The 21,484-nt window shown below is 47.5% G+C and overlaps 1 protein-coding gene across 4 annotated transcripts in view; it reads right to left on the minus strand.

The window, feature by feature from the left end:
* Positions 1 to 21,484, minus strand: part of TPCN1 (two pore segment channel 1) — a 64,120-nt gene that overhangs the window by 18,745 nt on the left and 23,891 nt on the right. For all 4 annotated transcript variants that reach the window (XM_055322379.1, XM_055322382.1, XM_055322378.1 and 1 more), the window contains 8 exons: positions 13,623 to 13,750; positions 5,938 to 6,114; positions 5,439 to 5,552; positions 4,497 to 4,627; positions 3,534 to 3,622; positions 2,639 to 2,673; positions 1,858 to 1,916; positions 1,519 to 1,618 (listed from right to left, as the gene is read on the minus strand). In XM_055322379.1, the coding sequence (XP_055178354.1) occupies positions 1,519 to 1,618; positions 1,858 to 1,916; positions 2,639 to 2,673; positions 3,534 to 3,622; positions 4,497 to 4,627; positions 5,439 to 5,552; positions 5,938 to 6,114; positions 13,623 to 13,750 (833 nt within the window). The remainder of the gene's footprint in view (positions 1 to 1,518; positions 1,619 to 1,857; positions 1,917 to 2,638; positions 2,674 to 3,533; positions 3,623 to 4,496; positions 4,628 to 5,438; positions 5,553 to 5,937; positions 6,115 to 13,622; positions 13,751 to 21,484) is intronic.

The raw sequence follows: 21,484 nt of genomic DNA on the forward strand, positions 1-21,484 counted from the left end.
GGAGCCTGCTTCTCCCTCTGCCTATGTCTCTGCCTCTCTCTCTTTCTCTCTCTGTGACTATCATAAATAAATAAAAATTAAAAAAAAAGACTTTAAGCTTTTAGGACATTTTGCAAGTCTACCACAGGGTAAATGCTTTTTATTTCTACCCTGGGCCTGACTGTGGGGAGCAGTGTTCAGAATGCTCTTTAGAAGTATAAAAATAAACACAAGACTTGGGGTGCCTGGCTGGCTCAGTTGGTAGAGCAAGTGACTCTTGATCTTGGGGTTCTGAGTTCCAGCCCCACAATGGGTGTAGAGATTACTTAAAAATAAAATTTTTTAGGGCACGTGGGTAGCTCAGTGGTTGAACATCTGCCTTTGGCTCAGGTCATGATCCTGGGGTCCTGATGGAGTCCTGCATCAGGCTCCCCACAGGGAGTCTTCTTCTCCCTCTGCCTATGTCTCTGCCTCTCTCTGTGTCTCTCATGAATAAATAAAATCTTTAAAAATAAATAAATAATTTTAAAATAAATAAATAAATAAACAAACACAAGACCTGCTAAAGCCTCTCCGATAGTTCTGGCATTGACATATGGTCTCCACATGGGCCTAATGGCTTTATCTTTGGGGCAATCTGCTGATGGTAGGCACATCCCTGCAGCCAGCTAGACCTCTGCAAACACCTTCAAAGTTACCAGTGTGCCCAGGGACTTTATGTTCTCCTTAGCAGAATGTATCCTGTAATGGATTTTCTAATGGTTCCCAATCAATGGAGTGGAAACAGACACATGGGTGCAGTAGGTCCGAGCGGTTAAGAGCCGAGCTCTAGAATCAGACCAGCTCACCTGGCCACCCTGAGCTGTGCAACTATAGGCAAATCACTCTGCCAGTCTGGTCCTCAGTTTCCTCATCTATAAGTTGAGAATCGTAACAGTAGCTCCAGAGTTTTTGTGATAAATCATTTATCCTCATATATAAAGCACTTGGCCCAGTGCCTGCCAACAGCTTCATTAATGCCAGCTTTTATAGTTATTTTATTTATTCACTTATTTTGAGAGACAGTGTTCGTGTGTGTGAGTGGGGTGTGGCAGGGGTGGGAGAGAGAATCCAAGCAGGCTGCACACCCAGCACACTCTCGATGTGGGGCTCAATCTCACAACCCTACAATAATGACCTAAGCTGAAATAATGAGTTGGTCGCTCAACTGACTAAGTTATCTGGGAGCCCCAACCAGCTTTTATAGTTATTATGACACACATTTGGAGGAGAACAAAAGGTCCCAGGATAGCGTGACCTAACAGGTTAGCTCTAGTACTTGTGGCAACACAAGTACTACCCAGGGAGGCTGCTACCACCAGTAACCAGCTGAAATCAAGTCCCAATAGGGCATCTGCCACCATGCCACACTTGACCACAGCCTGGGACCCCTTCCTCAAAGGAGGCCAAGAGCAGCCCCTACTTCTCCCTGCCTTGGGTGCCCAGGGCTGTGCTGGTTGGGATGGAAGTTCCAACAGGGCGCAATGCATGCTCACTCACCAGGTTCATGATGAAGTACAGCTCGATGGAGAGGTAGACGATGAAGAAGACACAGGACCAGGGATTCCGGGAGTAGGAGGGCATCATCACATCTGGGAAACTGGATTTGCAGAGCATTACCGCAGGACCCCGCATCTGCTCTCTCCCTTTCTCCATCTTCCCAGAGGATATCTCTCTTTTCCACCTTCCCCTTGTCTCTATCTATGGGCTTTGAGCTCATCGGGCCACCCCCAATCCCTTGGCACCTGCCTGTGCTCAGGGGTGCAATATTCTTGGCTAAAAGGAGAAGACTCTGGGGCACTGGCAGAGGTCCCAAGCCCTAGCAGAGCCCACACTCACTTGGCTGTGGTCAGAAGGACAAACAGACTGACAATGCTGTTCTCTAGCGTGCTGAAGTACTGTAGGGAAAGAAAGCAGAAGAACGCATTGGCCTCAGGAACAAACCGCCATGGGCCACCTAGAGGGCCCCACCCTCCTCCCCCCTACCCCCACCAACTCTCCCTCCTCCCAAGGAATCCTGATGGAGGATGGAGGAATGAGCAAATGTGGAGTCTAGCTGCCTCTTCCTTCCTGAACTCTGTGCTTCTGGCAGAGGGGACTGGGACTATTTTCCTAGACAATCACAAGTCTGCACCACTGGCTTGGCTCCCCTCCACTGCTCCTTCACCAAATCTGTTCCAGATCTGATGCTAGGAACAGGCCTCTCAAGGACAGGAAAGAGGATTTCCTTGGCACTTAAGGAATGGATCAGCTCAAGTATGGGTGACCGGAGCTTTCCAGAGCCATAAATTATGCTGAGAGACCTTCCTAATGTGGCCAGGGGTTAGGCCGGCCACCATGTCTGAGGGGAAAGGCCCACATAAAGAAAGAGATAGGGACGCCTGGATGGCTTAGTTGGTTAAGCATCTGACCCTTGATTTTGGCTCGGGTCATGATCTCTGGGTTGTGGGATCAAGCCCCACGTTGGCATGGAGAGCTTGCTTAAGATTCTCTCTCCCACTGCTGCGTACCACCCCCCCACACCCCCGCCCCATGCATGCATGTATTCTCTCTCAAAAAAAAAAAAAAAAAAAAGGAACAACAGCAACTAAAGAAACAGACAAATACAGAGATTACTTACAGGGTCTGAAGGATTAGGGGAGAATAAGTAGAAGCCTAGGAGATGGCAGAAAACAAAATGGGTTACAGCAGGTCCCAAACCCAGATGTCAAGGATTGCAAAGTAGATGTAAACGAACACAGGAGGCAGAAGGAGAACATTAGGGAGTGGCGGGGACTGCGGCATTCTACAGAACACACATTCTGTCAACAGGAGCAAGTGAGGGCACCTGGGTGGCTCAGTGGCTGAGTGTCTGCCTTCGGCTCAGGGTGTGATCCTGGGGTCCTGGGATCAAGTCCCACATCGGGCTCCCTGCTTTCTCCCTCTCCCTGTTGCTTGTGCTCGCTCTTGCTATCTCTTTCTCTCCCAAATAAATAAATATAAAAAAAATTTTTTTTTCAGTATGCAAAGCAACAGCATTTATTTGTGGTTTAAGAAAATAGGAGGTAGGGATCCCTGGGTGGCGCAGCGGTTTGGCGCCTGCCTTTGGCCCAGGGCGTGATCCTGGAGACCCGGGATCGAATCCCACGTCGGGCTCCCGGTGCATGGAGCCTGCTTCTCCCTCCGCCTATGTCTCTGCCTCTCTCTCTCTCTCTCTCTCTCTCTCTCTCTCTCTCTCTGTGACTATCATTAAAAAAAAAAAAAAAAAGAAAATAGGAGGTATAATTACAAAGATACACATGCCCATGGTAAGCCTAGGTCAGGCGGTACCTCTGAAGGGAAAGGGAATGGACCTCATGAAAAGATTCAGAGGTGGTTTCCATTTGCTTCCTAATACTTCATCCCCTGAGTAGAAGGCTGTGGGTGTTTAACCAGTTGTAAAACCTTCCTGGACTTCTAAAACTGTCAGTGAATTTTCCTTCAACTGTGAACTTGGTTTTAGAGACTGCCAGGGCCCTGGGGCTCAGCAAACTCACCTAGGATGGCGAAAATGATCATGAAAAAGAGCAGCAGCAGGAGGATGTCCATGAAGGGCGGCAGAGATTGGAAGATCTGCCGCAGGTTGCTGGGGAGAAAGCAGGGCAGGAAGGGGTGAGGTAGGCAGGATGAGGTCCAAGGGAGTGCTGTCTGGGACTCCACAGATGAGATGGGGGCCTGGAACTCCTGGTTCACACAACGCTAAGTCCCACTGCACCCTGATTTATGGCATCACACTTGGCGTTTTCCCGGAGGACTTGCACTCCAGGGGTGCTGGAGAGGCCCGGGGCAGGTGTGGCACCAGCAGCCCCTCCTCCTGCTTGTGGAGCTCAAACAGGCCAGAGCCCTGTAAGGAATGAAGGGAACAGCAGAAGGCCAAGTGCATGGCCTTGGGCACAAAGCTTCCCTAAGTGGGATGTGGGATGCATGAAGACATTTCGGGGCCACCTACTCTTCGGACACTTGTTTCCAACTTTGAGGATGGGCCTGAAGAATGAACCACTAGCCTGCTCTCATCAACAGTACCTCAGCCAAGAGGTTTTCTAGATGGATTCTTCAGAACTAAGCTTAACTCCAGGCCAGTGGGCAGGCTGAGTCCAGCCTCCTGCCTCAGTCGGGGTGGTAGCCTGCTGAGTCACTTGGACTTTGAGGAGCTGCCTGCTTTCAACTGCCACCGCTGCCATGTTTCATGAGCAAATAATGTGCTCAGAGAGAGAAGACAGCTCCAGAAGGCTGCAGGTAATACGGGAAAGAGCCCTAGCCTGGTGCCAGGAAACCAGAATCTGAGTGGAGTACTGCTTTCCGCTCCGTGTGGGCAGAGTGGCCAAGGGAAGGGAGCGTGCTTGTATTCTCCCAGCGTGCAGGACTGATCTTATCACTACTTGACTCACTGAGTCCTGCCCCGCAGGCTCAGAGGTCCAGACCAGGCCAGGATAGCGACTTTCTCATCCCCCAGGCCTTACCGCCGGACGCCCCCGCAGTACCGACAGTCCACCAGGAAAATGCAGCGCAGCGCCCGGGTCACACGCACGTGGGACGTCTGCCGTACCAACACCACGATGGCCTCGATGAACTGCACCACCAGCACGGAGGTCTGGGGGTAGACAGGCACAGAGCACCATCAGCCCCTCCAACCCAGCGCCCCCATCCCGAATACCCTGAACAGAGGGCTGGCCAGGTCCTGCCCACTCTGGCCTTGAGAGGCCCTTCCCTTCTCTCCAGTTCTCTCTCAGGCCTCCCCCAACATCAAGCAGCCCCTGGAGACAAGCCCTCTGACTACAGGCACAGATGTGGAGCCCCAGGAGAACAAACCCACAGGCAGAGCTCCCAGCAGCTCATCCAGCAGTACCCCGAGCGAAGCTGCCACTCTGTCCGGTCATGTCTGCCCACCCTCTGCCTTTAGCTCTCCCCACACTCCTGAGGTCCGCAGGGCATCCTTATCTGTCGTTCCTTGGGCACATTCTCCTGGACAAGGGTGTGTGCTTTGTACACAGCAAAGTGTGCCCTGCCACATTCCTACTCACTGCACAGAGGGAGCTGTATGTAGGTTACTAGTTACTGATCAGCATGGGCTTAGAGGCCAGACAAGCCTGGGTCTGAATCCCAAGCCTCTGGGATTTAGATCCCATTCTCATCTGGCTGGCAGGGTGTAAACTGGGAACAGTAACACATCTCCCGCAAAGGCTGTTGTGCCAATGCTTGGCACACACTAGATGCTAAATCACAGTGGCTCCTGTCAGCATCATCATGACATCTGGACAAGGCTTTTAGATTTGGTGAGGACAGGGCTCCAGGGTCACACTGCTGAACACAGGGCTCAGCCCAAGGGGATGTGGAATTAAACTGACAATACAGGCTTGAAGGTGACAATGGAAGAAAATGCCAAATGGAAATGGACACATCACCTTGACCATGGTCCGTTTATGCCGGATGAAGGTATGGAGGCCCAGCCACCGCAATTTCATGCAGAGTTCAAACACAACCACCATCAGGGCAAACAGCTCCAGGGTCGCATGGACCTGCAACCAAAGGGTATGGAGGAGATGTGGCATCACCAGCCTCACTGTCTCCCCGACTGGTGGTCACACCCAGCTACCTTTCCCCTGAGCCTGGAGATGGTGGGTGGTGCTGCTAATCAGATGTACTGCTTACCTGGAGCAACATGTGGCCCATGGTCCCTAAGTGAGGCAATCAGATAGCAGTCCTTCCTGGAATTACTAGTGAGCCAAATCAGAGGGTGGGGACAGGGGGTACATTCATTCCAGCAGGGACCCTAAGCCAGACTGACGATCCACTGCTGCTCCTGAGGTCTTTATGACCACCAGGGCCTCTTCGTTTTAAATCCGCTCATAGTATCTGCCCTTCTAGAATGTTCACCATTGGGTGTGCCATGCAGACACTCACGTAAATGCCGAGCCGGAGAGCAGGGACGGCAGGGGCCTCGCACAGAGACAGCAGCAATAGGAGCAGAGCTGTGGACAGCTCCATCAGGTAGAAGAGGTGGTTGTGTGCGAAGAGGTAGGCCGCCAGCGCTTTGGCGTTCTTGGGGTGGGTGAAGAACTTGTCGTTATTCTCGCCTTCCTGAGGAAATGAGAGCAGTGTGGGGATGACTCACCTCGAGGTGCTGAGAGGGCAGAGGGGAAGGGGAGGCCCTGGTGGATGAGCAAGGAGTCAGGCCAGAGATGGAAGAGGCTGGAAGGTCCAAAGTATTATCTTCACCAAACTGCACCCCTGTCAAGTCTACTGATGGGGCTCAAGAGACTTGCTTCTTCCTAAAAAACAACCTGGAAGAATCAAAGAATAGTCCAGAGAACAAACAGAGGTGACGCATGTGAGCCCCTTAGCAGCCAAACTCCTGCTCTCAGAACTGTGGTCTGGGGAGGAGCCAACACGGCTGAGTCCTGGCTCCCCACTCCTCCCTGGAGAATGCTGAGAAAGTTCCTTCGCCTTAGTCAACTACCAATGGACTAACATGTCCACCTACTCATACAGCCCCCACAAGACATTTAGGACAGTGTCTGGTGTATGGTGGACTCCCTGCAGATGTCACCTGTTATTATGATTATAAATGATACTAACATTGAGAAGAAAAGGAGCCTGAGAATACCTTTACTCTATATACATATATATATTTCCCTTCTTACTTTGACTATTTCACCTCATTTCCTAACCCCTGCAAAATGACAGGCCTTGCCCTGATTCCTGCGCTCCAACATAATGGGACAGAGGCTGGCCCTGACCAAGTGCTTACCAGGCTAGGCACCATGCTCAGCCTCTTACCTGAATCCTAGACACTCTTTTATTCCTGATCACAGTCCTCTCAGATGGGTGCTTTTATTATCCCATTTGACAGATAAGAAAATCAAGGCATAGAAGTTTCAGTAGCACCTGAGCTTACAGAGCCAGGCAATCTAGGTCTACACCCTGGTTTTGCAATTAGCCTCTGCTGATGCAGAGAATAAGTGACAGAGCCCTGGGAATGGCCCACTTGTGACTAGGAGCAGATGACACTGTAAGGCCATACTCCCTATTAGGGTCAGCGCCTTCTTGTGCTGGTAGTTGCAGGGAGGAGTCTTTACTGCCTCCCTGGAATTGGTGGGCACAGGGATGAGGGTCACCCCACCTCATCTGCTCCATCACATCTGCACCCCACCCAGCAGCCAATTCACAGAAATTTACTTGGTAATGCTCTACATACATTGCCTTGCTTTAGCGCTTCTCAATGCTGTGCCCTCCACCTCCTCCCACCCAACCTGGCCTGGAGATATCTGTTCATCACACCTGGGGGTGGTGCTGGCAACTAGTGTGCAAATTCCAGGGATGTCACTAGCCATCCTAAAATACACAGGAGAGGCCCCCACAACAAAGAGTTAGTTATCTGGCCCCAAACATCAGCAGTGCTGAGTTGAGAGATCCAGCTTCATTCACTTTGAAACAGCATGAACACTCAGCATAGACTCTTCCCACTAGCTTCATTTCCTGGAGGGGAGAGTGGCAGAGCCAGAATGGACACACAGGTCTCCTGACCTAGAGCCCTCTGGAAGCATTCCACCTGTCCTGGAATGAGGTCTGACTTTCAACTATTCCAACTATTCAGCTCTTCTGGAACAAAGGCCACCCCACCCTCCCCATGCTCAAACCCTATTTCGGGTAGATGAGTTGAACACACACCACAGTGATTCCTGCCCAAGCCACAGGCCAGCAGGAAGAAGAACTACGGCCCAGAGGGACACACTGTGATGTGGCAAGCACTTGAGCCTGGTGGGCTCTCATGCCACCCTGAGGTGGCTCCAGCTCACCAAGCCTGTCTCAGAGAGCAGGAAAGGCAAGGGGTGCTTGTGAAGTCTCACCCTGGTACACATAGTAGGTGTTTAATGGATGCCACCCTGAGGTGGCTCCAGCTCACCAAGCCTGACTCAGAGAGCAGGAAAGGCAAGGGGTGCTTGTCAAGTCTCACCCTGGTACACATAGTAGGTGTTTAATGGATGCTTGGTAGGATGAACCACTCCTGCAAGAGATCATGTGCCCAGGCCCTGGCTCAGCCTGGGGACTGCCCAATAGCTGTGAGGTGGGGAGCTCTGACCTCAGCTGTGGTTTGCAGGGTAGCTTTGGGTGAGTCACTTTCCTGAAGCCAGACACATCACTACCCCCATTAACAAAAAATAAAGACTCAACAGGGGCAAGCCAGACAAAGGGAAGAAACACCCCAGGAATCAAACAGTGGGCAAGCTGGGCAAGTGTCAATCACAGTCTTGTGATCTGTGCAGGACTGTGGTTTTTACCACTCCATGGCTGGGGGGACACCTGGAGTGGCCTGAGAAACTTCGGGTTTAGATTACTAAGAAATGCATTTCTAGGGTGCCTGGGTGGTTCAGTCAGTTAAGTGTCCGCATTTAGCTCAGGCCATGATCCCAGAGTCCTGGGATGAAGCCCTGGGAGTATTGGGCTCCCTGCTCAGGGGGAGGTTCTCTTCTCCCTCCCTGCTCCCCCTGCTCCTTCTCTCTCTCTCTCTCAAATAAATAAAATCTTTCTTAAAATAAAATTAAAAAACTTAAAAATGCAATTCTCAGGTAATGTTTTCCAATAAATAGCCAGGAATGAAGGTCTGGCTAGAGGAAACCACTGACGAGGAGGGGGGGGTTGCGGTTCAGGTTTGACCTCTGGGATGTGGAACTACCAGGAGAGACAGGTCTCCACCACCAAGGCTAGAGTGAAATATTACTCATGTCCCTGGATTCTCATCCAAACCCCAAGGAGAACACTGGCCTTGTTTCCTCACTGCTGATCATGAACTAGATTACAAGAAATAAGAAGACAGGCCAGTTGTACGTGACTTCCAGCTTCGTTCTCTCTGCTCCCTGGGGTGGAAGTCCACCCAGGAAACCAGGTCTGTCTCAGAGGCATTGAGACTGCAGAGCAGAGCAGAGTACATGGCTCCCAAGGGTGTGTGAATCAATAGGTAAAATTTGGGAAGAGAGGAAACCACAGATACCAGGTATCCTCTAAGCAGCAAGGAGTCAGTTACCCGAGTACACCAGCCACCTGGTTCGGGGGCCATGCTGCAGCTCAGCCACAGAGCATGAAAAAGAAGACCATGTGTGACACCACCTACACCTACCCCCCAGAAACAGCCATGATTATTGTTCACAGGCATCTGAGTTCTGCTTTTCTTTTTTTTATTATTTCTTTTAATGATGCATTGTGGGACACTTGGGTAGATCAGCAGTTAAGCGCCTGCCTGTGGCTCAGGTCATGATCCTGTGGTCCCGGGATCGGGTCCCACATTGGGCTCCCTGCATGGAGCCTGCTTCTCTCTCTGCCTACGTCTCTGCCTCTCTCTGTGTGTCTCTCATGAATAAATAAATAATATATTTAAAAGAAAGAAAGAAAGAAAGAAAGAAAGAAAGAAAGAAAGAAAGAAAGAAAGAAAGAAAGAAAGAAAGAAAGAATTAATTGTTGGTAAAATAATTCAAATAACACACAGGATTATATGGCAGTAAAAATTCCATCAGCCAAAGATAATCACCTTTAACACTTAGGTGAAGTACTTTCCAGATGTGAGTGGGGATCTGTGCATGCACACATAGGTATATGTTACTATATGTGTGTATGAACCTACTTATGTGTGTATGGGTTATATATTATATATATATATATAAGTGCTATATGAAAATTATCCTACCACATCTGCAGTTCTGTAGCTCTTTTTCCACAACCACACAGCTCATTTCCAAATGGATACATGTAGTCAGGTTTGGAAACGAAGCCACAAAGTACAGAAGAAAGAGCATCCTTTGGAAGTGAGCTGGACATGGTTGTTTTGTGTTTTTGTTTTTGTTTTTTTAAGATTTTATTTACTCGCGAGAGACACACAGAAAGAGGCAGAGGGAGAAGCAGGCTCCCTGGGGGGAGCCTGATGCAGGACTTGATCCCAGGACCCTGGGGTCACGACCTGAGCCAAAGGCAGACGCTCAACCACTGAGCCACCGAGGTGCCCCGAGCCAGACCTGGTTAAATCCACACTCTGTAACTTACTAGCTGGTTGGCCTTGGACTCCTTTAGCCCCTCTGAGTGTCAGCAGCTAGTCGTAAATGGGAGACGATCAAACCACCTTGGTGGGGGTTGCTCACTCTCTTAAGGAGAGAAAGAATTACCGAATTTCTGAAGTCTCCTAGGCCATCCTAACTCTGATTTTTGACCCACTCCATACTCTTCTGCAGCATCTTAGTCAACCTTGAAGTAGATGACGGTGCACAGGGAGACCCTGGGGGACCCTGCCAGATCATCAACAGACACGCCTGAGCTCACCAAAATGTCCCCAAAACATTTCTATTGCCTTAACCTGGATCAGAATGCATCTGCTGAGGGGTACAACTCATGTGAGGCTGCATAAAACATGAGCAGCAGAAAGACAAGTGAATGACTACCAAATAAATATCCAAATGTAATGAAGTCTTTCAAAAGAAATCACAAAACATTGTGTGGAATCAGAAAAGACCCCAAAGAGCCAGGGGAATATTAAAAACGAAAACCAGAACCGGGGGCATCACAATGCCAGATTTCAGGTTGTACTACAAAGCTGTGATCATCAAGACAGTGTGGTACTGACACAAAAACAGACACATAGATCAATGGGACAGAATAGAGAACCCAGAAATGGCCCTTCAACTCTATGGTCAACTAATATTCGACAAAGCAGGAAAGACTCTCCACTGGTAAAGACAGTCTCTTCAATAAATGGTGCTGGGAAAATTGGACATCCACATGCAGAAGAATGAAACTAGACCATTCTCTTACACCATACACAAAGATAAACTCAAAATGGATGAAAGATCTAAATGTGAGACAAGAATCCATCAAAATCCTAGAGGAGAACTCAGGCAACACCCTTTTTGAACTTGGCCACAGCAACTTCTTGCAAGATACATCTAAGAAGGCAAAAGAAACAAAAGCAAAAATGAATTATTGGAACCTAATCAAGATAAAAAGCTTCTGCACAGCAAAAGAAACAGTCAACAAAACTAAAAGACAACCTACAGAATGGGAGAAGATATTTGCAAATGACCTCTCAGATAAAGGGCTAGTTTCCAAGAATATAAAGAACTTATTAAACTCAACAGCAAAGAAACAAACAATCCAATCATGAAATGGGCAAAAGACATGAACAGAAATTTCACAGAGGAAGACATCGACATGGCCAACAAGCACATGAGAAAATGCTCCACATCACTGGCCATCGGGGAAATACAAATCAAAACCACAATGAGATACCACCTCACACCAGGAAGAATGGGGAAAATTAACAAGACAGGAAACAACAAATGTTGGAGAGGATGTGCAGAAAGGGGAACCCTCTTGCACTATTAGTGGGAATGTGAACCAGTGCAGCCACTCTGGAAAACTGTGTGGAAGTTCCTCAAAGAGTTAAAAATAGATCTGCCCTACAACCCAGCAATTGCACTGCTGGGGATTTACCCCAAAGATACAGATGCAGTGAAACGCCGGAACACCTACAACCCAATGTTTATAGCAGCAATGTCCACAATAGCCACACTGTGGAAGGAGCCTCGGTGTCCATCGAAAGATGAGTGGAGGGATCCCTGGGTGGCGCAGCGGTTTGGCGCCTGCCTTTGGCCCAGGGCGCGATCCTGGAGTCCCGGGATCGAATCCCACGTCGGGCTCCCGGTACATGGAGCCTGCTTCTCCCTCTGCCTACGTCTCTGCCTCTCTCTCTCTCTCTCTCTCTGTGTGACTATCATAAATAAATAAAAATTAAAAAAAAGAAAGATGAATGGATAAAGAAGATGTGGTTTATGTATACAACGGAATATTACTCAGCCATTAGAAATGACAAATACCCACCATTTGCTTCAGTGTGGATGGAGCTGGAGGGTATTATACTGAGTGAAATAAGTCAATCGGAGAAGGACAAACATTATACGGTCTCATTCATCATTTGGGGAATATAAAAAATAGTGAAAGGGAATAAAGGAGAAAGGAGAGGAAAATGAGTGGGAAATATCAGAGAGGGAGACAGAACATGAGAGACTCCTAACTCTGGGAAACGAACAAGGGGCAGTGGAAGGGGAGGTGGGCAGGGGGTTGGGCTGACTGGGTGATGGGCACTGAGGAGGGCACTTGACGGGATGAGCCCTGGATGATATACTGTATGTTGGCAAATTGAACTCCAATTAAAAAAAAAAGAAAAAGAAAACACATACGTGCAGTATGAGAGCTGCTTCAAAGAGAAAAGATTACGGAAAATTATTATTCGAGTGAATTTAAGAAAGATTCCATGTCCATGCCTAAACCTGGTGTGCACAAGAGATGGAAATCTTATAGTGGCAATTAAAGTGGCAATGCCACAGAGAGTGAGACGGGCAGCTAAGAGGCAATATCCCCTTTGGAGAGCACTCGAGAACTGTACATCAAGAGCCCTAAAAATGTTGATTCCATCCATCTGGTAATTCCACTTTCTAGAGGCTTTTCTAATAAAATAATCTTGGATATTAAAGTGACAGAAAGAAATAACTCTCTGCATAGACTGTCGTTGGATTATAATTTATAATAGGGAAACACATAACATACAATAAGGGAAACAGTAAAAGGGGAAATATCCAGCCTTATCAGGATAGGTTTAAATAAATTAGGATACATTTACCAGATATAAAGTCATTAAAATTTGTTTATAGGAGTTATAATAACATAAAAAGAGCTTCTGTTACACACTATGAGAAAAAAGACCATATAATCGTAGATACCACGTAACTTTAAAACTACTTTACAAAACACATAAAACCTATGTATTGTTCTTTAAGAATGTTGGCAGTGACTTAAGTGAATGTTTTTTTTCCACAGCCCCTAAACTTACTGCAATGAGTATGTATTACTTCTATAAAGAAAGTATTTTGGGGGGCACCTGGGTAGCTCAGTGGTTGAGCGTCTACCTTCAGCTCAGGTCATCATCCCAGGGTCCTCAAATCGAGTCCTGCACTGGGCTCCCCACAAGGAGCCTGCTTCTCCCTCTGCCTATGTCTTTGCCTCTCTGTGTGTGTCTCTCATGAATAAATAAATAAAATATTTTAAAAAAAGAAGGAAAAAAATGTTTAATTGAAAGAAAGAGAGAGAGGAAAAGAAAAAACAAGAACCAAGTAAGAAACAACAAACATGAAAGCAGCACAGCAAATTAACAGGAAAGGAATAAAGGTGTCTAAGTTCCCATGCCAGGCTGACAAAGCCCTACTACAGCATTACGTATTTAAAGAACTCCTCCCTTGAGAACTGACTGCCAGTGTGCCCTTGAGAAGGTGGACCAGGCCAGAGAAGGTCAAGTGGATAGACTCAGGGAGACTCAGGGTCAGGCAGGACCCCATCCTGGGTGGGGGTCACAAAAAACCCATACACATCGCCCTCCCTGTCTGGGCATGATCAGGTTGGTTATCCCCATCTTACAGACGCAAAGCTCACTCACACACACAGAGCAGAGATGGGAACCAAGGCCTGAACTGAATTTCTGGGGATGTAGGTTACCCTGGGAACCCTACTTGGACAACAGGCACCCAAAACAGATCCTGATCAGAGATGCTCACCTGGAGGTAGATTGCTGCCTCTTGATAATTGATCTCCCAGTTGTGTCCCGTGGGGCTTGATGGGGGACTCTCACCCCCCAAGCCGAGGCTGGAGGTCTGGGAGTCCTGGACAGCATAGCTGCCTCCATCTGCATAAGAAGAGGAGAGCGATTCATTTACAGTGTAGGCTCAAGAGGATAAAAACACCATTCACCAGAAGAAAGGGCTCCTATGCTCACCTGTATGTCCCATTATCTACAAGTCAATGCTCCATCCCATGTAATAATAGCAGGAATTAGCATGGCTAATTAAAAATGCTTTTCATTCTCTTGTTAAATGAAAAACCTAGTTCAAAGAGCACATATAATATGCTATCTTTTGTGTAAAAAAGAAAAAGGGAGGAAAGAAGAAAACATACAAATACCTATGAAACAAGAAGGATAAATTTCCTTACAAGGGGTGGGGGGCCAGCATTAAAGTGTTACTCAAAGTGATCTTTCTGCATACTTCTTAAAAATTAATTCATTTGGGACATCTGGGTGACTCAGCAATTGAGTATCTGCCTTCAGCCCAGAGCGTGATCCCAGGGTCCAGAGTTCGAGTCCCACATCGGGCTCCCCACAGGGAACCTGCTTCTCCCTCTGCCTGTGTCTCTGCCTCTCTCTCTGTGTTTCTCATGAATAAATAAAATCTTTTTTAAAAAATTATTTATTTTAGAGAAAAAGAGAGCAAGAGAAGGGGCAGAGAGAGAAAGAGAATCTCCAGCAGACTTCCCACTGAGTGTAGAGCCCATGCAGGGCTCAATCCCAGGACCCTGAGATCATGACCTGAGCCTAAATCAAGAGCCGGACACTTAACCAACTGAGCCACCCAGGCTCCCCTCTTTTGTACACTTTTGACTTTTGGAAGTATGTTAAATCCTGCTTGGTTAAAACATAAAAATAATTGGATTTGTTCCCTGGTGTAGGCTCATCTGTTGTTTTTCCCTGCTGACACGCATACCTCTTTACTTCCAGTAATACTGACCCCATCTGCCTTTGGAGAACATCCTCTCCTTATTCTCCCCATCCCACCTTCTTTGTCTCTGGCTGACTCTACCCCTGTCTCCAGGGCAGGTGCAATAAAAGCATCTCATTCCCCTGGACAGGGATTGGTCCAGGCAGGGGTCCTATCCCAAGCCCAGCCAATGATGGCTGAACTCGGACCTTTTCCTAGACCACTCAGGAAGGTGGGGCTCTTTCCCTGTTGCTGGCGGGTGGCTGCCTCTGGCACCACCACAGTGAGGGAAGCCTCCCTGAGAAGGAAGCCAACAGAGAACAAAAGAATCACAGAGATAACATTAGTTCCAGCCCTAAGATTGAACTGTGCCTCATATCCACCGCCAAAATCTGAGCCTATAAAGATCCTTTTATACTTAGGCTTGTTTAAACTGGGTTTGTCACAACACTCAAGCATGTCTACTGATACATGGTAAACAAAGGCACCAAGAAATGACTTTCAACTTGTTAATTTATTGGGAAGATTTATCATCATCTAGGATGAGAATCTCGTTGCCCACAATTCACACTCAAACTGATCCACCTACAGGAAGATGAATGAAACATGTTTGAATAAGGAGACATGCAGAGGTGGCAGGAAGCAAATATGTAAAGCTCACCACCAAATAGTAAAGGGGAGAAAATAGGCAGAGTTCCTATGGCTGCAGGGTCATAACTGGTCCTTCTAAGCTTGAACTGCCAGCCAGGGGCAGCAGGATCCTGCAAAGCTCTTCTTCACCTACTTTTAAGAATAATTTTATTTAGATAAATTTGACACACAGTAAAATGCACAATTTGATATGTTCTGATATATGCACACACTTGTGAAACCATCACTACAATGAAGATCATACATCCATGCCTGGCCATCCACACCCAGACAATCCCTGATCTACGTCCTGTCGCTATTAGATGAATCTGCATCTCAGAAGTTTATACAGATGGAATCACGGAGCATGTGTTCTTTTTTTGTTTGGCTTCTCTCCCTCAGCGTGAGTACTTTGAAAATCATCCATGTTGTAATGGTGATTCGATAGCTCATTTTGGATTTTTTTTTGGCTGAGTAGCATACCATTGTATAGATGTGCCACAGTTCATCCCCTCACCTGTTGATGGACACTGAGACTGCTTCCAGTTTGAGGCTGTTTCAAAAAAAGCTGCTAGGAACATGCATGTACAGGGCTTTGTATGGACATATGCTTTCATTTCTTTGGGGTAAATACCTAGGGGTGAAATCACTAGATCATACGTTTAACTTTTTAAGAAACTGTCAGACTGTTTTCCAAAGACTGTACCCATTTTATATTACCACTTGCAGTGCAGGAGAGTCCTCATTCCTCCATACACTCAACCACACCTGACACACTCAGCCTTCTTAATCCTGACCATTCTAAATACTGTGGGATAGTATTGCATTGTTTTAATCTCAATGCTTTTATTTATTTATTTTAAAGCTGTTATTTATTTATTAATGAAAGACACACATAAAGAGGCAGAGACATAGGCAGAGGGAGAAGCAAGCTCCCTGCAGGGAACCTGATGTGGGACTCGATCCCAGGACCCCGAGGTCATACCCTGAACTGAAGGAAGATGCTCAACCACTGAACTACCCAGGCATCCCAATCTCAATGCTTTTAATTTGCATTAGGACTAATAATATTGATCATCTTTCCATATGCCTATATGTCATCTGTATGTTTTAGTTGAAGCATCTTCAAATCTTTCATTTGTTTTCTTTTTTGGGTTATTTTCTTATTTTTGAATTTTGAGAGTTATTTTATATATACATACATACATGTGTTCTCTAAATATACACAAGTCTTTACCTATTGTTAACATATCTACTCCAACTTTTAATTATTTCTTTAGATTAGTGATTAGAGTGGTTTCTTCCATTCTTTTACTTTTAATCTCTTAGTTCTTTATATTTAAACTGTGTTTCTTAGAGGCAGTATATAGTTTGATCTTGCTTCCCCACCCCAATCTGAAAATCTCTGCCTTTTAAATGGAGTATTTAGATTACTCACATTTAATGTAATTAATGTGGTTAATGTGTGTAATAAATGGTTAGGTTTAAATATACCATCTTGCTATTTTTTTTATAGTTGTCCCATCTGTTCTTTGTTCTCTTTTTCTGCCTTCTTTTGGATCACTGAATATTTATTATGATTCTATTTTATCTCCTTTGTTGGCTTAGCTGCAATGCTTTCTTTTGTTACTTAGAGGTTGCTTTAGGGTTTACAGGATACATTTTATACATTTTTAATTTACCACAGTCCACTTTCAAGTGGCATCATGCCACTTCATGCATAGGATAAGAATCTTAAAACAGTATACTTCACTCTCTCCCCTCCCAACCTTCAGGCTTCTGGAAATACAGGGACTTCCAGTTCACAAACCTACTCTGGCTTGAGCTTCATCTCCATTGCTAGGATGTGTAACTAGGAGAATGTGTGCTAGGAGAATCTTTCTGGAAGGGGCTGCACCAATGAAGCCCATATGAAAGGAGTTAACACTACTCACAGGCTCTGTGTTTGTACTCCATGCTGATGTAATCCTTATAGTCCCAAGAGGTATGTACTATCATAAATGCTACCGCAGGAGGAGGTTAAGCAATTCAACCAAGGTTACCCAGCTCTACAGGGCAAAGCTAAGATTTGACCCCAGGCAGCCTGGCTCCAGAGCCGATGCATTTAACCACTATACTATACTACCACCTTCTAAGAAAGAGGAATCTGGGGAGAAGCACAGCTGACTATGGTCTTTTTTTTTTTTTTTAAAGATTTTATTTATTTAGTTGAGAATGAAAGAGAGAAAGAACGAGCAGGGAGAGTGGCAGAGGCAGAGGGAGAAGCAGACTCCCCACTGAATAGGGAGCCTGATGCAGGGTTCGATCCCAGGACCCCAGGACCATGACCTGAGCTAAAGGCAGACACCCAACCAACTGAGCCACCGAGGCACCCCTGACAATGGTTTTAAACTAGTGGTAATAAACATTTATTGAGGCTTACTATATGCCAAAACCTATGCTGTGGCAGATTTTATTTTCCAAATATAGTCACAGCATGATCTTTCATTCTATGTGCTCTTCTAGAACCCTTCTGCTTCCCCACAAACAGGCAAAGCCCATGTCTCCCTCTTGAAACCAGTGAGCCTTTGTGCCTATCTTGACCAATGGAGGATGGAGGACATAATGCTAATGACTTCTGAGGCTAGATCATAAGGACACCATCACCTTTTTCTAGTGGGATCCTTGCTCATGGAACAGCCACCATGTTGTGTGGTGGAAAGGCCTGTGGAGAAGAAGGAAAGCCCCCTGTCCACAGCCCAGCTGAGCCCCCTGCCAACGGCCTGCAACCTGCCAGTCAGGTAAATGAACCATCTCAAAATCAGATCTTGTAGCCCTAGCCAAGTGTCCAAACTGACATTGCGTGGCAGAGCGATAAGCCCCTCCACTGGGCACCACCAAACTGCAGATTCTTGCACAAAATATCTCAAGGCAATATCTGCTATTTTCAAGCACTATGTTTTATACTCTGCTATATAGCAATAGATAATTGACACATATCTAAGTGCTTTATACCAACTGACCATGTAATGCTCATGACAATCCTATGAAGAAGGTACCATTAACCCACTTCAGACTTGAGGAATCTAAGTCACAGAAAGGCCAGGTACCTTCCTGAGCCCAAGCAGTGAGCGGCAGGCAGGGCTGAGATGCGGAACTGGGTGATTAGTTCCCCATCAGCAGGCTACGTGCTGCTCAAGAAATGGAAGCCTGGAAAGGGTGTCAGGGTAGTGCCAAAACGATGAAACATACAGCAGCAGTTCCATCACTTCACAAAGTTACAAGCAGGAGGTGGCACATCTGGCTGCAGCTCACCCTTGACCATCCTGATCCTTCTCTACCCAAGGCAGACATTCCCCGATTCCACCCCCAATGTCCATTTCTGGAAGAACTAAGCCCTAGGCAGGGACAGGAGAAGGTCAAACCACCTTCCTGGATGCATTCATGTAGACCAGGGAAGCAGGAGCCAAAAGGCACCTCCCAAGTAGAAGAAGCCGCAGGCAGACAGCTGGATGGTGCCGTGACTTCGTGTGCCTGTGCCCGTCCTCCGCGACCTTCACTTGCCACGGCAGGAGCCCATGCCCACACCACAGCAGTCCTAGGTGAAAGAAATAGCAGGACCAGTGTGGGGTGGGCAGCCGTGAGCTGGCACAGATGGCAGTGGACATTAGTGCGGCTTTCCCAGCCGGCACTAGACATTGGCATCTGTGTGAGCCCCTGTCTGAGATCCTCTGTGCGAACCTTCTCAGCCCTTCCTCTCTCTTGGGGCTCTCAGCGGATAGATCTGACGTCCTTCCACCCTTTCTGGTAGGAGAAGGCACCTGGCCCTCCCAGTTTTTGCCCTCTGGCCTTCACCACATACACTGCACACCACCGTGACCCGGGAGGCTACAGCAACCCCCCAGTGTGGGCTGCTCCTTGCAACTCACACCCACACCAGTGGGTTTTGCCTGGCAGAACCCTGAGGTGCCCTGGTTTGGGTGCCGTCTTCCCCTCAAAGTCACAAACAACAGCTCCCTCCAGTTTCTGAAATCCACAGGGACCACTGGGACAGGGAAAAGGACCAGGGTTCCAGTCTTTGATGGAAAGTTTTGACATTGCCTTTCTCTCCACTATCACAGCCAGTAAGTCACCAGGTCTGGGGAGGGTGGGGTAGGGTGGGGGGTGGTCTCCTGCCATTCAGCTGTAAGACAGTAAGAGGCCCTCAGACTGGCTCTCACTGCCCCAGCATTTCCTGGCCACTTGACTCCAGGCATCTGGTTGCAGAATGAGATCAGCAAAGCATCAACATGATTGTGCTCTGCTGCTTAAAATCTCGTAATGGCCTGCCCTCAGGAAAAACTCAGACTTCCTCACCCGCATGGAGCTGATATGGATCGAGGCTGGCAAGTGTCTTTAGGATTGCGTTCCTTCCCAAGCTCTGGGTGGATCATCAGCTTGGCGCTCATGGGCTCCAGAGGGCAGCTGGTTACTATGGAACACTGAGGATGCAGGAGCCTCCATGTGACAGTGAGCACCACAGAGATAAAATGTATACTCCATGGTCACAGATCACAGAGAGCTGGCTGGTGTGTGTGAGCAGACGTGTTGCAGGGCTGCAAAGGGCAGAATGAGGACCCAGGAGGGGATGTCACAGGGAGGGCCTTTCCAACAAGCAGAGTTGACCAATGATGCCCTGGGCAGAGGGGGCTTTAACTGTCATGTTTGATTTGCTAAAGTAAGTAAATGCTAGGCCCTCTTACAGCTGGGTACACACTTGTTATTTTATTCTAAATATGATCTGTAAGTTGGAAATTATTCTTCATAAAATAATTTTAAACCAACAATTGCCTTGTTCATCTACTCACTGGCTTCATGGGCATCCCCAGGGGCAGAGGGCAGTGCCCAGAAGCCCCGGGTGGGGACAGGAGGTACCTGGAGAGCCCCTGCCCTGCAGAGCCACCTGTCTGCTAAGGCAGCAAGGACCCCGTCACCAAGGGGCCTCAAGAAGATGTTCCACAGCCAACCATGGGGATGTTTCAACAGAAAGGAGATTCACCCAGCACGTGGGGAGCTGGACTAGCTGCCCTTGCATTTTCCAACATCTAGGTTGGAAAGTACATAGGTTTACAGGTACATAGAGACTCTGAAGAGACAGCAGGTAGGGGCAGATGGCTTTAAAAACAACTCAAATTCATGAGCTTCCTGCAGGCAGGACCAGCCGCCTGGACCTTGCTAGTTATCAACAGTCTTCCACAAACACCGCCTGGCTGCACAGATAGGGTAAGGGCGTCCCTTAGCACACTCATCCCTCTCCTTCCCGTGATTAACTGCAGCCCCCCAGATGGACATACCTTAGAGTTCAGCAACTTAGCTTCTGCCGCATTCTTCCAAGCACTCCATATACATATGAACTGCATCCTCACAACCTAGCACAATTGTCCCCATTTTACGGATAAGATAATGGAAGCACAGAACAAGTGTGAACTTGTCCAGGGTCTCACACATTCAGAAAGTGAACCGGATCTATGTTTAAAAGCACCATGCTTAATTACAGAGGAGGGTCGCCCTCTGTGCTCGGCAGGTAGGCAGCCGTAAGGTAAGACTGTGTATTATGGGCTGGGCGGACATCAATCTGGGAATTGGAGCCCACTTTTGGACACTGCCATAGTCATTGACATGGTTGCTACATTTCCTTTTCCTGGTGATTCATTCTCATTAAGTCTGTAAATTTGAGGAGCACTGTAGTGGCACTTAGATTTTGGGGTACTTTCTGCTGCTCATCTTGGAAACAATGACTATCAGGTCTGGAATGGGTGGTGGAGACCACTTAATTCAATGTCCACCTTTTAGAGGTGGGGAACTGGGGGCCAGGGAGTGGTGGGACAGCCAAGTCTTGCACTCAGGTCTCCTGGCTCCCCATCTAGCGCCTTTCTTAACACAAACACTGATCATTCATTCCTCACCAGAGAAATGTGGTGAGTGGGTGGCTCCACTGTGCACACAGCTATGAGACCCATCAGAGAGAAGCGACTGGGCTTTACATTCTATTGGCCGGGGCACCTGGGATGCCCACTGAGGGCCAGGAGTGACTGACAGACAGGCAAAAGGTCTTGGCAGGGTGGCAAGAAAGTATTTTCCTTGACCTAAAGCACTGAACAGAGCAGCCACACTCACACAAATCCCAGGGCAGAAGCATCCTGGAGAGTCAGAAGGCTCACCCACTCATACACCCTTAATTTGTAATGCTGAATGATGCCCAGATAACTAGCTGTGCTTGGACCATAAGATCCCACGAC

Source organism: Nyctereutes procyonoides, unplaced genomic scaffold (genome assembly GCF_905146905.1).
Source record: "Nyctereutes procyonoides isolate TBG_1078 unplaced genomic scaffold, NYPRO_anot_genome, whole genome shotgun sequence".
Lineage (NCBI taxonomy): Eukaryota > Metazoa > Chordata > Mammalia > Carnivora > Canidae > Nyctereutes > Nyctereutes procyonoides.